The sequence below is a fragment of the Leptodactylus fuscus genome, chromosome 2 (genome assembly GCF_031893055.1).
Source record: "Leptodactylus fuscus isolate aLepFus1 chromosome 2, aLepFus1.hap2, whole genome shotgun sequence".
NCBI lineage: Eukaryota > Metazoa > Chordata > Amphibia > Anura > Leptodactylidae > Leptodactylus > Leptodactylus fuscus.
The window spans coordinates 138,528,428-138,542,677 of record NC_134266.1 but is presented as its reverse complement, the minus strand read 5'-3'; the positions used below and the strand labels follow the sequence as shown (position 1 = coordinate 138,542,677).

The 14,250-nt window shown below is 41.6% G+C and overlaps 1 protein-coding gene across 3 annotated transcripts in view; it reads left to right on the top strand.

Annotated features, from left to right (window-relative positions):
• LOC142195205 (CYFIP-related Rac1 interactor A-like) overlaps positions 1-14,250 on the top strand; it is a 49,578-nt gene that overhangs the window by 20,800 nt on the left and 14,528 nt on the right. The window contains exon 3 of one of the 3 annotated variants that reach the window (XM_075264795.1): positions 11,053-11,132. The exons of the other annotated variants lie outside the window; for them this stretch is intronic. Coding sequence (XP_075120896.1) covers positions 11,060-11,132 — 73 coding nt within the window. The 5' untranslated portion in view covers positions 11,053-11,059. The remainder of the gene's footprint in view (positions 1-11,052; positions 11,133-14,250) is intronic. 3 annotated transcript variants of the gene reach the window in all.

Sequence of the window (14,250 nt, the reverse complement as noted above, 5' to 3'; positions counted from 1 at the left end):
AGCAGTTTCTGCTCCTGTCCACCAATGGGACCTCAGCAAGGTCCTAACGGCACTTTGTGTTGCTCCATTCGAACCTCTGGAGGAGGTGGATCTAAAGTGGCTGACCTATAAGGTATCTTTTCTCCTCGCTATCACCTCGGCAAAAAGAGTAGGGGAGCTTCAAGCACTCTCATCGGAAGCTCCTTACATTGCCTTCTTTGAAGACCGTGTTCAGTTGAGATTTCTGCCAGGATTCAGGCCGAAAGTTTCTTCTAGGGCGAATGTGAGTCAGCTCATTTGCTTGCCAACCTTTTTTCCCGTGCCCACTTCCCCTGAGGAGGAGAAGTGGCATACCCTAGATTTAGTCCGGAACCTGCAGATTTACCTTCAGCGCACACGCGCTTTCAGGAGATCTGAGAACTTGTTAATAAATTATGTAGGGGGCCATAAAGGCCGCAAGGCTTCTAAGGTCACCATCTCTCGCTGGGTGAAGGAAGCAATCAAGTTGGCGTTTGTGAGTCAGAACTTACCTCCGCCGACTGCCCTAAGGGCCCATTCGACGCGGGCAGTATCGACCTCTTGGGCAGAGGTCAAGGCTCTCACCTTGGACCAGATTTGTGCAGCAGCATCCTGGTCTTCAGAATTGACCTTTGTGAAGCACTACCGACTTGATCGGTATGGCTCAGAAGCTACTGCCTTCGGGCGTACTGTATTACATTCTGCTTGTGTTTAATCTCCCACCCTTATGGGGATTACTTGCTATTTCCCCACATTGTGCCGCTGGTAGGGACGACAGGGAACAAAGGATTATGTAGATAATCTTGTTTCCCTTAGTCCTAACAGCGGCACAAGGATTCCCCCCCTATTGTTGTTTATTTTGGAATGTATGTATTATTACTTGTTATTTACGCACAGGGGGGAGGTATCTGTGCCCTCTTAAAGGGAACAAGCCATGTGAAATTAATACATGGCTAATTAAAATTCCGCCTGTCCTACCAGCACACAGGGGCACGAAATACCCCACATTGTGCCGCTGTTAGGACTAAGGGAAACAAGATTATCTACATAATCCTTTGTTTTTGTCAATACGCAAATGAGCTCTTTGGCGCAAAAAGGGCACTGCCATTGTCTCAAAGAGGTGACAATGTTCTCATTGCTCCAAAAAGCTCATTTGTATATTAACAAAAACAGAGATAACTTGGCAACACAGGCACCAATTTGCAAGGAGAAAACATTGTGTGATTCAGCATACTCTAACCCAGGGGTAGGGAACGTACGGCTCTCCAGCTGTTGCAAAACTACAACTCCCAGCATGCATACTGGCTCTGTTCTTCTGGGAACTCCCATGGAAGTGAATGGAGCATGCTGGGAGTTGTAGTTTCACAGCAGCTGGAGAGCCAAAGGTTCCCTACCCCTGCTCTAACCTATCTGTTGGCTGGGTTATGATGACAGACTCTCTTTAACCCCTTCACAACATCCTACATACTATTATGCCATTTTCCCAGTAGAACATGGGCGCTGACACTATTGGGAGGATCGCGGAACCTGGAACGAGATCCAGCGCCAGTAATCTGTTGCCATGACACCTGGGAGCCTAATGAATGTGCCCAAGCTTTTCTGTAATATATTGCTGTTTCAGGCTGTTCTAGGCCTAAAAATAAAAGGTTAAAATGAAAATAAAAGTATATAAATTTGATATCCTTGGAATCGTATCGAAACAGAGTATAGGTGTTGGCTGCACAGTGAATTCTGTAAAAATTAAGTCCATAAGGAAGTCACACAAATGCACTTTTTCTCCAATTCCACCCCATTCTCCATTGTTTTTATAGCTTCCCAGGACATTGTACAGAATTTCAAATGGTACCATTATAAAGTACAATTTATCCCTAAAACAATAAGCCCTTATATAGCTTTGTAGATGGAAAATTTTAAAAAAATTATGGAGTTTAGAAGATGGGGAGTCAAAAACAAAATGCAAAAAATGCCTCCAGCAGGAAGGGGTTAAAGTAGTCTACCACCTTCCTAAGCATATTTAACTGACTCCACTGTATTGTAGAGCACATTACAGTAATAGATAATATAATTTTGTATATTTTGTGCAAAATTACCGTACTTTGAATAATTCAGTTTAGTGACTTATGTCACTTTGGTCTTTACTGCACTTTATGGATCAAAACTAGATTACATATGCTCAGATGCACTTTATTGTTTTGTTGATTTGTATATGATATATTTTTACACTATATTTATGAGATTTGTATAAATATTGAATAAATTGATATTATTTATGATGAATTACACAAACACTTTGTATATGCTATATAATGTTGCTGTAGTCACTTGCCTGAGAAAGGTTCAGGTTGGGACCGAAACGTCACCGTGCTGCTGTTTTTTATTTGTTATATATTTTTATAGATAGATTGATATTGATATAGATATATTTTATTGATCCAAAAAGGAAATTGGTTGTTCAGCAGCTCCTGTAAAAGACATAGTAAGACTCCAAAAGCCATAAACACGAGTGATAGTAGTAAGGGCCCCTTCACACGGCATAAGCGCTCGGATCATTCCGAGCCGTACACGCGAGCGCTTCTAAAAATTTCCCATTCACTTCAATGGGAGCGCGCGTAAAGCCGGCTTTACGAGCGCTCCCATTGAAGTGAATGGGAAGTGTTTAGAAGCGCTCGCGTGTACGGCTCGGAATGAGCCGAGCACTTACGCCGTGTGAAGGGGCCCTAAGATATTCTGGATAGTACTACAAGATGTCCCCTACATTGCCCTAACATTATATATTTGTCAAATTATTAAGGTGTTGTATGAGATTACCTGTGGAATAAATGATCTTCTGAACCTTTCCCTGCCACAGCAAACTTGGGTTAACCCTTCTCACGCAATAAACCAACTGATCAATGTGTGTCCATGCTATATTATATCTGGGCAAAACGTCTAACAGGACATCCATTTGATTGACAGTCATTGATTTTTTTGACAATACTTAGGGTAATAATGCTAGGACACTGAACTTCTAAGATTTACCATGATTCTTACCCCTCGTTCACATCTGCGTTTGGTAATCTGTTCGGGGTGTCCGCATGGAGACCCTCCGAACGGAATACCAAACACATTGACAAGCGGTGAGCAGTGAAAGTACATGGACCCTATAGACTATAATGGGGTCTGTGTGCTCTCCGCTTGTTGCCCACACGAATCATGCAGACATGAAAGTAGATCACAAAGTACTTTTCCGTCTGCATATTCTGTGCGGACACCACACGGAAAGCACACGGACCCCATTATAGTCTATGAGGTCTGCTTGCTTTCACTGCTCACCGCTTGTCAATGCGTTTGGTAGTCCTTTCAGAGGGTGCCCATGCGGACTACCGAAACAGATTACCGAATGCAGATGTGAACCAGGCCTTAGGCTAAGGTCCCATGTTGTGGAAAATCTGCTTTTTGCAGGTTTTGCTAAGTTTTTCTGAGCCAAACCTAGGGGTGGCTACAGATGTAATGTGGAAAATAAATGAAGCTCCTAGGCTAAGGCCTCACGTTGTGTTTTTTTGAGCCAAAGCCAAGAATGGCTATAAGAGGAATGGGAAATATATAGGAAGTTCTTATACTTTTCCCTTCTATTCAATCCACTCCTGGCTTTCGCTCTAATAACTGAAGTAAAATCTGCAACACAAACAGCAGCGTAGCCTTAGGAAGCTATACATCATGCTTTTTTTTTTTTTCTTTTTAAAGCAAACGTGTTAGGTATTTATGATCAGTGTTAATCATTTTTGTTGGTGTAGAAAACACCATATCCATTATTGCAAGTAAAAAGCTGCTATGTAATGCATGCCTAGACCCCATGCACAGGACCATATTTTTCATCTGTGTACTATCTGTTTTCATGGATCCATGAAAGTTGATAGAATATGAATCGATTAATTTCTATGGCCCCATATACATGTCCATGGTTTTCACAGATCAGGGTCCGGGCCATAGAAATTGTCAGAAAAATATGTAGCGCATCCTATCCTGTGTTTGATTATTGGGCTTGCCCATACAGGTCTCTGATTGTGATAGATTAATGCAAAAATGTATTTCCCTATATGTTTTTTGTGGAATAAAGATCCTTTTTTTGTGGAGCATAAAAACCACTACGGTCAGCTGCATGTATTCTAAGGCTGAGCTAAGACTGTGTTGTTTTTTTTATACAATAACTGCTTGCTTTTGCAGTAATATGTTGTACATTATTAAGTATTTCAGCTGGGCAGTACATTTTTACTATGTAATTTGATGGCCATTATAACAAAGAAAAGGACACTGGACACATAGTCCAAAATGATGCGCAATACAATCATAAAAAAGCCAAGATCCAGTGGGTGATAAGTAAGGAAAGGGGATAGGGAGATGTGAGGGTCAGAGCAGAACAATATGAAGCATGGGTAATTGATTGAACGAAGAGAAGCAAGTGATGGGGGGGGAGCATGAAGGAGAAGAAAAAGGGAAGTGAAGGAAAAAAAAACATGTACAGTTCTAATTACAGAGAAAATAGCCAATACAAGCAGGAGTGAAAGGGTGGGATTGTGTCCATGAGTGACCCCTCCTAGTGATCCTGAGTTTCTGACAGCAGTCTCAAGGAGAGTGAGGTATCCTCTGGATGACTGGGGCTCAGTACAGTAGCACCATGTTTTGTAGAATTCCTCATGTGAGCCTGTAATAGAGGATTTAAGATTTAAGATCGTACATTAGCTCATTGACCTTTGAAATTCAGGGAGGGAGGTTCTACTTGTTTCCAACAGAGAGGAATGCAAGTGCGTGCTGCCATGATTATTAATCTAAGCAAAGGGCACTTGTAATTTCACATCAGAGTCTCACAGTAATGATGGAGGAGCAAAGACAAGATTGCTTGCATCTCCATGCATCTGCCATTGCCTGGCCCACTGCAACCAATCAAAAAATATTAAGTCTAAGAGGCCCGGTGTAAATCTTGGAGGCAGCATATAGTACCAATTGGCAGAAGATATGCACATACTGGGCATGAGGAGCATACCCTCAGTGTAGGTACAATAGTTGGATGCAGGGGAGCTAGGTACGCTGGCTCAATCTAGGGAGCTGTATAAAATGGTATGGACGTAAAACAAACAAAGACCAAAGTATCAGTAACCCAAGAGATCATGTCAGAGTTTGAATCAGAAGACAAGGCTTATCTGGTCACAAGTCAAAGTACAATTTCCAGGAGATGCGTCTGAAGCAGCAATACACAAAGGCACAAGTCACAAAGACAAAGAAGGAAAATAATAGCAGGCAGGTGGCGGAGTAGGGAGGAGGTTTCAATAGGCCTTCTGAGCTGATAATTGGAAAGCCTCCCAATAGAGTTCTTTGGAGGCTGATTTTGAGGTGGATTCCTGACCAAATTCCTGACCAAAAAACTCCGTATGAACTCACCATAAAGTGTCCACCAGATGATATGCATTGAGGTCACACTTAATGCTGCTGACCTTTTGTGAGAGATGGGATGTGTTGGAGCATGTATTTAGTGCAGGATCAAGGGCCATATTAAAATCACTGCCCATCACCAGGACGCTCTCCATAAATTCTCCAGATATTTTCATAAGCAGTGGCTCTGTCCAGATTTGGGGAGGAAGAGCGAGGTAAAAGTATAGGTCTGCAAACTATACGCCCCTTTAATTATAATGAAACAGTCTTCCCCATCAGTGCGAGTCTCCAGGTGCTCCCAAGAAAGGAAACAAGAAGCTATAGTACAAGAGAAGGAACCACAGATTAGTACTTTTGAATGGTTTCCAGGAGCAAAGGTTGGTTTATGAAAGGTTGAGAAAACACAGCATTGAGTGCAAACTCCAAAAATTTGTGGTCACCCCGCTATATGAGACAGCTACTGCCCAGCACATTTGCAGAGGGGAGAGAAATGAGTAATGTTCCCCTGAGGATACCTGGTTACTGAGATGGTCTTCAGGGGGCATCTCCAGCTGGTCACAAAATGGGGAGAGGAATGTGGGTCCTTGAGAGGTAATGTCACACACCATTTGTAAAGATAAGTGGTTCTATTTAGTCTTGTCTACAGGTATGAACAGGCCTCTGATGGCAAGTGCACAGAAAGGTCTGGAATATCCGGCACAACTGGGTCTTGTACATGGCTACTCGGCTTCCGAGTAAAAGGGCTACTATCCCGACTTGAGATAGAGGATGAGTGTCAGGATTGGCGTCTGTATCGTGGTAGTAGCAGAAAGTTGCCCACGGAGAGCTATTTAGGTAATGAAATGGGGCCAGCATTCATGAATGCAAACAGGCTTGTAAAGTCATCTGATGTTTGCAGCAGAAAAGAGGCAGAGTCCTGGTAAGTGCCTATGCGGTCTTTAATGAGGCCCAAGAGGTGATTGTGAGTTTTGGCCCCACTGACTTGATATTGAGCCCCATTGATCTGATATCTTTGACAGAAAAAAGGACATACAGAGATACACAAAGTAGAAAAATACAAGATACCAGCAAAAAAGCAGTGGTCAGGTTCCACTTACTGAAGTGCTAAATGAAGGCTCAAGCAGCTGATTGCTATAGTTCTGACTGTGATTACCTCCTGCTATACATATACAGTGGAAGTGTATAGTCTTAGGATAGATCTATAAAATTGAGTTTGTGGGGATCTGACCCCTTGGCCCCCCTCAAATCAGCTATTTTACCAAAGTGTATGACGCATATGTCTCTGTACACTGTGGAGTGTCTAGTCCCCACTATTACAGCTCAGCCCTGTTCATCTGGATGAGATGGAAATACACTGACCTAAATCCTGACCACCAAGCTAAATTCAAATTGTTCTGCACTGATTCCATAACTCCCTTAGAAGTACATTGGGGATACAGAGGCAGCATAACACATCCAAGTCTGCTGTTTTTTTAACTCCATATTACTTCTATGAGAGTTACAGAAACAGCGTATATTTCTGCTGTGTCTGTAACTCCTGACCACCGCAGGTTGCTGGATACATAGGTATTCTCATCTCGGCCATGAAGGATTAAGATAAGAATATCTCTTTAAGTCTATGTCTATTTAATTGTCTAGTATAGTTTTTCACTAAGTCTACAAGAGCGGTGTTGTGTCAAATAATACTCTAAAAGAACAATGGCACTCCACTAAGTAACTGAAAAGTCCATAGTTTATGTGACTTGTGGGGGATCAGACTCAGCAGTCACACATTGATCCTGGTAATTTGCTCTTCTGCATATGATTTTGTACTTCTAAGGGAGCTTTCACACTACTGTCGGTGTCCGACATCTAGTGTCCGCTGCTAATGTCCATTCAAAATCTTGTGCGGACATTAGCAGCGGACACGAGCTATATCCGTGACATTTTGCATTCATTTAAATGGACACCGGATGCGTTCTTTTACTGTCAGTGGGTATCCTTAGCTGTCTGTTCCCAAAGATGTCCGACTTTTCAAGCGGACAGCAAAACCCGACATGTAGTCGGACATGTTTGGGAACGGACAGTTAAGGACAGACGTGGACAGTAAAAGAACGCACCCTATGTCCATTTAAACCAATGCAAAATGTCACGGACGCAGCTAGTGTCCACTGCTAATGTCCGCACAAGATTTTGAACTGACATTAGCAGCGGACACTAGCTGTCAGACACCGGCGGTAGTGTGAATGACCCCTTAGCTGTGTCGCTATGTTACAGTTTATAGCATGCTTATTTATGGCCGCTGGTGTGACTTAAGCACATGGTTTGCAGCTTGGAAATCTTCTAGATTTAGATTTGTCAATAAAAAGAAATTCTTAACATTTAACATCAGTAGACCTTTCTTACAGTCATAAACCTGCTGGGATCATCATTATGAACAGACTTTCTTGCTGGATTGATAAAAAAAGCTCCTACGTGGAGGACTTTTTCCTCTATCTGTTTCAGTTTAAGGCTGAGGCCCCACGTTGCAAAAACACCCTCAAAACGTGGCGTTTTATAGTCACAGCAAAGTGGATGAGATTCTAGCAAATCCCCTTGCCCACTTTTCAGTAAAATACGTAAATTCCATTGATTATATCCACAGAAATGCTGGCGGTTTCCCTGTAGATATAATCAAGCAGAAGGTCTGCAGCGGAAACCTCTGAGAACTTTCTGTGCAAAGCGCTCCGAGAACAACTGCGATGTGCTGCCGCCACGGCTTTTCCCACAGCACTTTTTTTGATGTGGGGTCTTAGAGCCTTAAAATGAAGAATTCCCATCAGACCCCATTATAGTCAACGGAGACCGCCGGGCTCCTTATGTCACCGCTGTTTTAGCGGTTCACTTGTCCATTGTTCGAGCCCCTAATGTGGTGTACTAACTGAAAATTCATCAGAACGGCTGTATAATCCTAAAATTAAAATGAGAATTATGGTCTAGAGACTGGCTTCATCAGGTCTAAGTTAGTAACAAACATTTGTAAAGTACTTTTCTTGCAAAGACTCAAAGCACAGCGAGCATTGTGGAGTAGGGGAATTAGTGGCTGCCATACAAGCACCCATCCCCAACACCTACAAGAGTCAATTCTTTGTACAGGCTGCCCATTTACTTATCGGTATATTTTTAGTGTATGGGAAGAAACCAATGCAACGCGCCCTTTTCCATAGCGTGACAGCATTTCCTCTGGCACAGCGTCTTCTTAAAACTGACCATCCTTTTGCTTCCATAGCGGACCCTTGGTGGCATATACGCGGAGAATCAGCTAATTGCCACATTGAACATACAAGAGCATTTTTCTCTATGCTATCTTCATCCACTACCAAGAGTCTGATGAAGGTATCTTCTGATACCGAAAAACGTTTTACTCTGTCTCTACTGACAAATAAAAACATAAATCCTTGTTTTGGCACAATCCAAGTGTGACGTACTGTTATTACTGCAATGCAAACACAGGGACAACATACAAACTCCATGCAGATCCCTTGGTGGGATTGGAGCCCAGGACTCCAGCGCTAACTGCTCATGATTTATTTAATACTGTATGCACTTTGTACATTTTAGCAAACTTTGTCAATATGTTTTCAAGCTTTCTTCATGCATTAAGGAGGCTAAAAACCTGTAAAATACTAATATGCCTAACAGTTGATAGTTTGCTATATAAGTATCTGTCTAGGCTGTCTTCTGTGAACTAAAATCCTGGACTCTGTTGTATTACATTTGACCTAAAGTAATATGCTGCAGCATAACATCAAGCAATATTGGATTGTTCTCTGTCAACTAGAAACAACTATTGTAATAGGCCAACATCCACTTATAAGCACCGTGCCATTTTTACGCAAACTTTGGTTTTTTGAAGTTTCATAACAGGACATATTATTAGTAAGAGCTAACAAGTTATTAGTGAATCAACCCAAAAAATAGATCTTAGTGGCAACTGGCTCCAAAGTGAGCCCCAGATGGTTTGATTTCTACTGGAGTTATTATTATGTTGGAGCCTGTTCCCAACAGGGTTCCTTTGTTACTATGATAGGCCATTCCAAACCCTACCCTAAGCTCAGAAGAGAGATATGTGCTGTTATTTAGTTATATACTAACTTTAGATTTGTTACTCAAAAAGGCAAAGAAACATCCAGACTGCAGGAAAGAGATGAGATTTCTCATAGCCTAGGGCTACATGGCCACTTTAGCAGTGACAGTTGTGCTGCCTTGCAACATTGCATCTAATGTAAATGTATGAGATGCATTGCAATGCCACGTTTGGCACTTACATATATTAAGATGTTGCAATATAACACTGCAATCTTTAGTTGTTTGACAAAATGTATCCCTAGCCTAAGGAGTTTTTAATAAAGATAATCCATAAATATCTGTAGCTATAATGTTCTTTGGGGTTTGGACAGTTGAAGCTTTTGTTTAAATAAAAAAAAAATGCAATGCATTGTACATTATAGTGTTGTAGTGGTTTTCCCAGAAACACAGCTAGGGAAATACTAATAAGGGAGCGTTCACACTACCGTCGGTGTCCGACATGTAGTGTCCGCTCCTAGTGTCCGCTCAAAATCTGTCGCGGACACTGGCTGTGTCCGTGACACCTGTCATTTATTTCAATGGGCATCGGGTGCGTTCTTTTGCACTCCGTGCCCGTCCTTTCCTGTCCGCAAGTGAAGATGTCCGACTTCTCAAGCGGACAGAAAAACCCTGTATGCAGGGTTCCTCTGTCCGCTTGAGAAGTCGGACATGTTCACTTGCGGACAGGAAAGGACGGGCACGAAGTGCAAAAGAACGCACCCGATGCCCATTGAAATAAATGACAGGTGTCACGGACACAGCCAGTGTCCGCTCCTAGTGTCCGTGACAGATTTTGAGCGGACACTAGGAGCGGACACTACATGTCGGACACCGACGGTAGTGTGAACGCCCCCTTAGAAACAATAGACAGCACTGTATGGAGCAGCAGTTTGCATGCCTTGCTTTACTGTTGATCCATTCAAACAGGGATACACAAGACCCTAATTCTTGTGATCAGTGGGGGATCTTTCACTACTTTCATCATCTCGAGCCCTTAGCATTCTGTAATAAGTGCCACTCCACAAATTCTGCTGCAACTGGAATTTTTTATTTAGCCCTCACCTTTCCTGGGCAATCAATGCAGTTAGTTTTGGTTACTGCAACTACACTCTCTAATGTCAAGTAGGTGGTGTTAAAAAGGTACAAGAAAGGGGGCATGACTGAAAGCTCCAATAAGAGACGGATAGTTTCAGAGCTCAGATTCATGCCCCTTTGTCTGCTCCTGCCTGACACCACTCACATTAGAGAGTCTAGTAGGCATATCAGGCACCAAAACTTACAGCGCTCATTGCTCGGGAATTGTGTGTGTGTGTGGGGGGGGGGGGGGGGGGGTTATAGAAAAAAAATCCATCTATGCTGAATCACTGGAATGACACCAATTAAAGGATGAAAAGAGCTCGAGTTGGTGAAAGTGGTAAAAGGTCCCCTTTAAGCACTTTTATACTGAAACAAACGCTCTCTATTTCCAAATCCTGAAAAAAAAAACCTTTAAGGTCATACTTTCCCCTGCTTATTGCACTGTTTCCCCTCCATCATACCCTCCTTTTTGTCTTTTTTTTCCAGGTGTCAGATGGGGAACCTTCTAAAAGTCTTGTCTTATAACGACCTAGAACAGTGTCCCACTTTTTTCCTTGACTTTGAACGTGAGATCATTTTATTTTTTCCATGTTTTTTAATTTTGTGTTCATTTTATTTTTCTGTTGGTTTTATTTAATGTCATCATGAAGCACTGCATTTGTATTGTGACAATTCACTTAAGGTTTCTTTATTTCTATACACTGTCCCATGTTACAAGATAACATGGGTTGCAATGAAGTAGAGAGGTGTTACAAATGGCCTCCTCTACATTCTCATTTATGGCATGTCATAATTATGTTTTTTTCATGTGGTTATTATTTAGTTCCTTATATCTCTGCAGAATAGATCAACATATACAACTTGAAAGTGTAATGCTAAAAAGTTTCCTTTGGTTCCTTTGCATATTTTACCTACACCTGACTTCTCCATTGCAACCAAGTGTAACCTTTTATGCTTTGATCAGTTTCGAGATTTACGCTAGCTCATATTACAAGGAACGCTTTGAGCCATATTGGTGGATATTCATGAAATGAAGTGTATGGAACAATATCTAATGTTTATGAGAGAGTCAGAAGAGGTAGTTATTGGTAGATTATATTTTCCAGTATGCTTAATCTGAAATCCTTGATGGAAACCTGATAAGTCTAAGGAAACGCAGCAAAGAAAAGAAACACTCCATTTCATAGCAGTAGCAAGGAGAACGAGATTTCATTAATCTTACCCACACATTGTAGAAAAAAAGAGCTGCAAAAAAAATCTTCATTTTAAAAAATTTATGCATTCTTGTAAAACTCAGCACATTCATTATAACTGCCTAATCGCAGTTTCCTATATTTTTAATAGGGGAAAAAATACAGAGAAAAATGCTGCAAAACTTTATGAAAAATTCTAGAGAAAGCAAGCAATGTGTTTTTGCTGCTTCTTTTCGGAGTATTTTTTAGCTATATTTCGGTATGTGGAGCCTTAGCTTAAGGCTGGGGAAACATGGGGTGAATACTCAGCAGAATTTCTATCAGAGAAATTCCACAGTGTGTCCTTCTGCAAGTTGCAGCAGCAAAATCACTTGAAGTTGGGTGGAGTTTTTTTTTTTACTGTCACATACCTGTAGTTTTCTTTAAGGCTGGGTTCACACAGGGATTTTTGGACTGGATTTTGACATGGAATCCGCCTTAGAATCCGGTACAAAAAACACCTCCCATTGACTTCAAAGGGAGCTGTTCAAAAAGAAAAGAAGCGACCTGCCCTTCCTTGCCATGAATTCCGCGGCGGAATCCGCCGCAGCGTCCACGGCGCGACCTCTCGACTAGGCCCATTCATTTGGGCCTAATCCGTAACGGAATGCCGCAACTAGATGCCAATGCATCCAGTAGCAGCTAGCCGTTTTTTGGACCGGATTCTGAGGTCGCCTCCGTGTCAGAATCCAGTTAAAAAATCCCTGTATACGTGCGTATCACATTGGTAATAGGTAAAAAAAAACAAACAACTTCCCATTGAGTTCAATGTGTAGCGTGCATAAGCCGGCACCCATTGAAGTCAATGGGATCTGTTTTGAAGTGCCTCACTCTGACACGTGTGTTTACGTGTTAGAATGAGCGGCGCGTTACTCTGTGGGAACGGAGCCTTAAAGAGCTAACTCCTCAATCCAGAGAAAGGCAAGTTACATAAGACTGCCTGATAATTTGTGATGCCATCTTTATTACCTTGACTTTGTACAAGCATACTCGATCTACCATTATCTAGATGACAGGATTGCACATTCTCTAGCTTTTCAGTGTTCAGGAAAGTTAACATTAAAGTGACTCATTCAGAGACAGATTTACCGCAACTCAAAGATGGTGTAGAGCTGTATCTATTACCAAGACACCCTATAAATCTGTAGTGCAAGTTAAAAATGATCAAAACTGTTCATGTGTGTTGGCATATTGCCCCAATATACTATTTTCCCCAAGCCCTACCATTATATCTTCATACAAGTGTACAGGTGTTACCAGTTGTTTTTTCTTGAAAATCAATAAAATTGTTATTTTCAGATTCCATAAGATAAGATGCAAAGCAGAAAATTCTCTGCAATGTTGTTTCATAAGTATTATAATTTTTTTTTATTGTTTCATTTTCTTTTTTTTGTTGATTGATTCCCATACTATCATTAAATCAATAAGTTCATGTCACTAGAGCTGGCTATAAACACAAACATCTGGAAAGTTTGTAATATTTCCCATTATATTAATTTTTAGCATTGCCCACTTGTGCATTTGTTCACTATTAGTATTGCAACATTTTCTTAGCATGAGCGAGAACAATCTTGAAGGATAAGCTAGCACTTGTAGATTTCATTTGGAGGCCATTGTTGTTGTACAATAGCTGTAATTGTTTTGGCTATTGCCAGCTTTAGCCCACATCATAACCATTCATGTTTCCACAATTCACCAGATCCATCTCACAATTCCATACCCTTAGTAACATGGAAAACAAAAATATACTGGGGTAATTCATCAAAGGCTGTACACAAGTTTTCTGGCATAAATGTTATAATTTGGCACATCTTTGGCACAAGGAACTCTGATGCACCAAAGGTGTGCCACATTCCCAATTTTCTGCCTCACTTTCCTCTTTCCGTGAATATAGGCAGAGAATGGAGCGGGCTGGGAAAGGAACGACTCAGCCGGTATATTTATTATAACTCATGCCAGTTTTCTGGTATGAATTACACAGGAAATCTGCACCAGTGCCAGACTGGCCCATTCTGGGCACGCACCTGATTTATTGAGAGGCTGGAACTTCTTGATAATTTAGGTGTTCCCTGAATCTGTCGGGGTCTTTATTAAAGAGGACCTTTCACGTCCCTTAACATTGGCGGTATTATATACTGTTCTATACTAAGGGACTCTAAGGGACTGCTTTGATATAACTTTATGGGAAGTGTTTCAAGACTCATTTCCAGAGGACATTGAGGGACTCACACATTGCATAACGGACTACATTAATTTCTGTGTGGACAGCACGGTACCAACTAGGAAGGTGAGGTGTTTCTCCAATAACAAACCATGGATTAACTCTGAGATTAAAACTCTCCTCAAGCAAAAAAAGAGAATTTTTAGGTCTGGGGACAGAGATGGCCTGGGGGCGGTTCAGAAACAGCTGAGACAATTGATCAGGGAATGGAAAGCCAACTACAGACGGAAG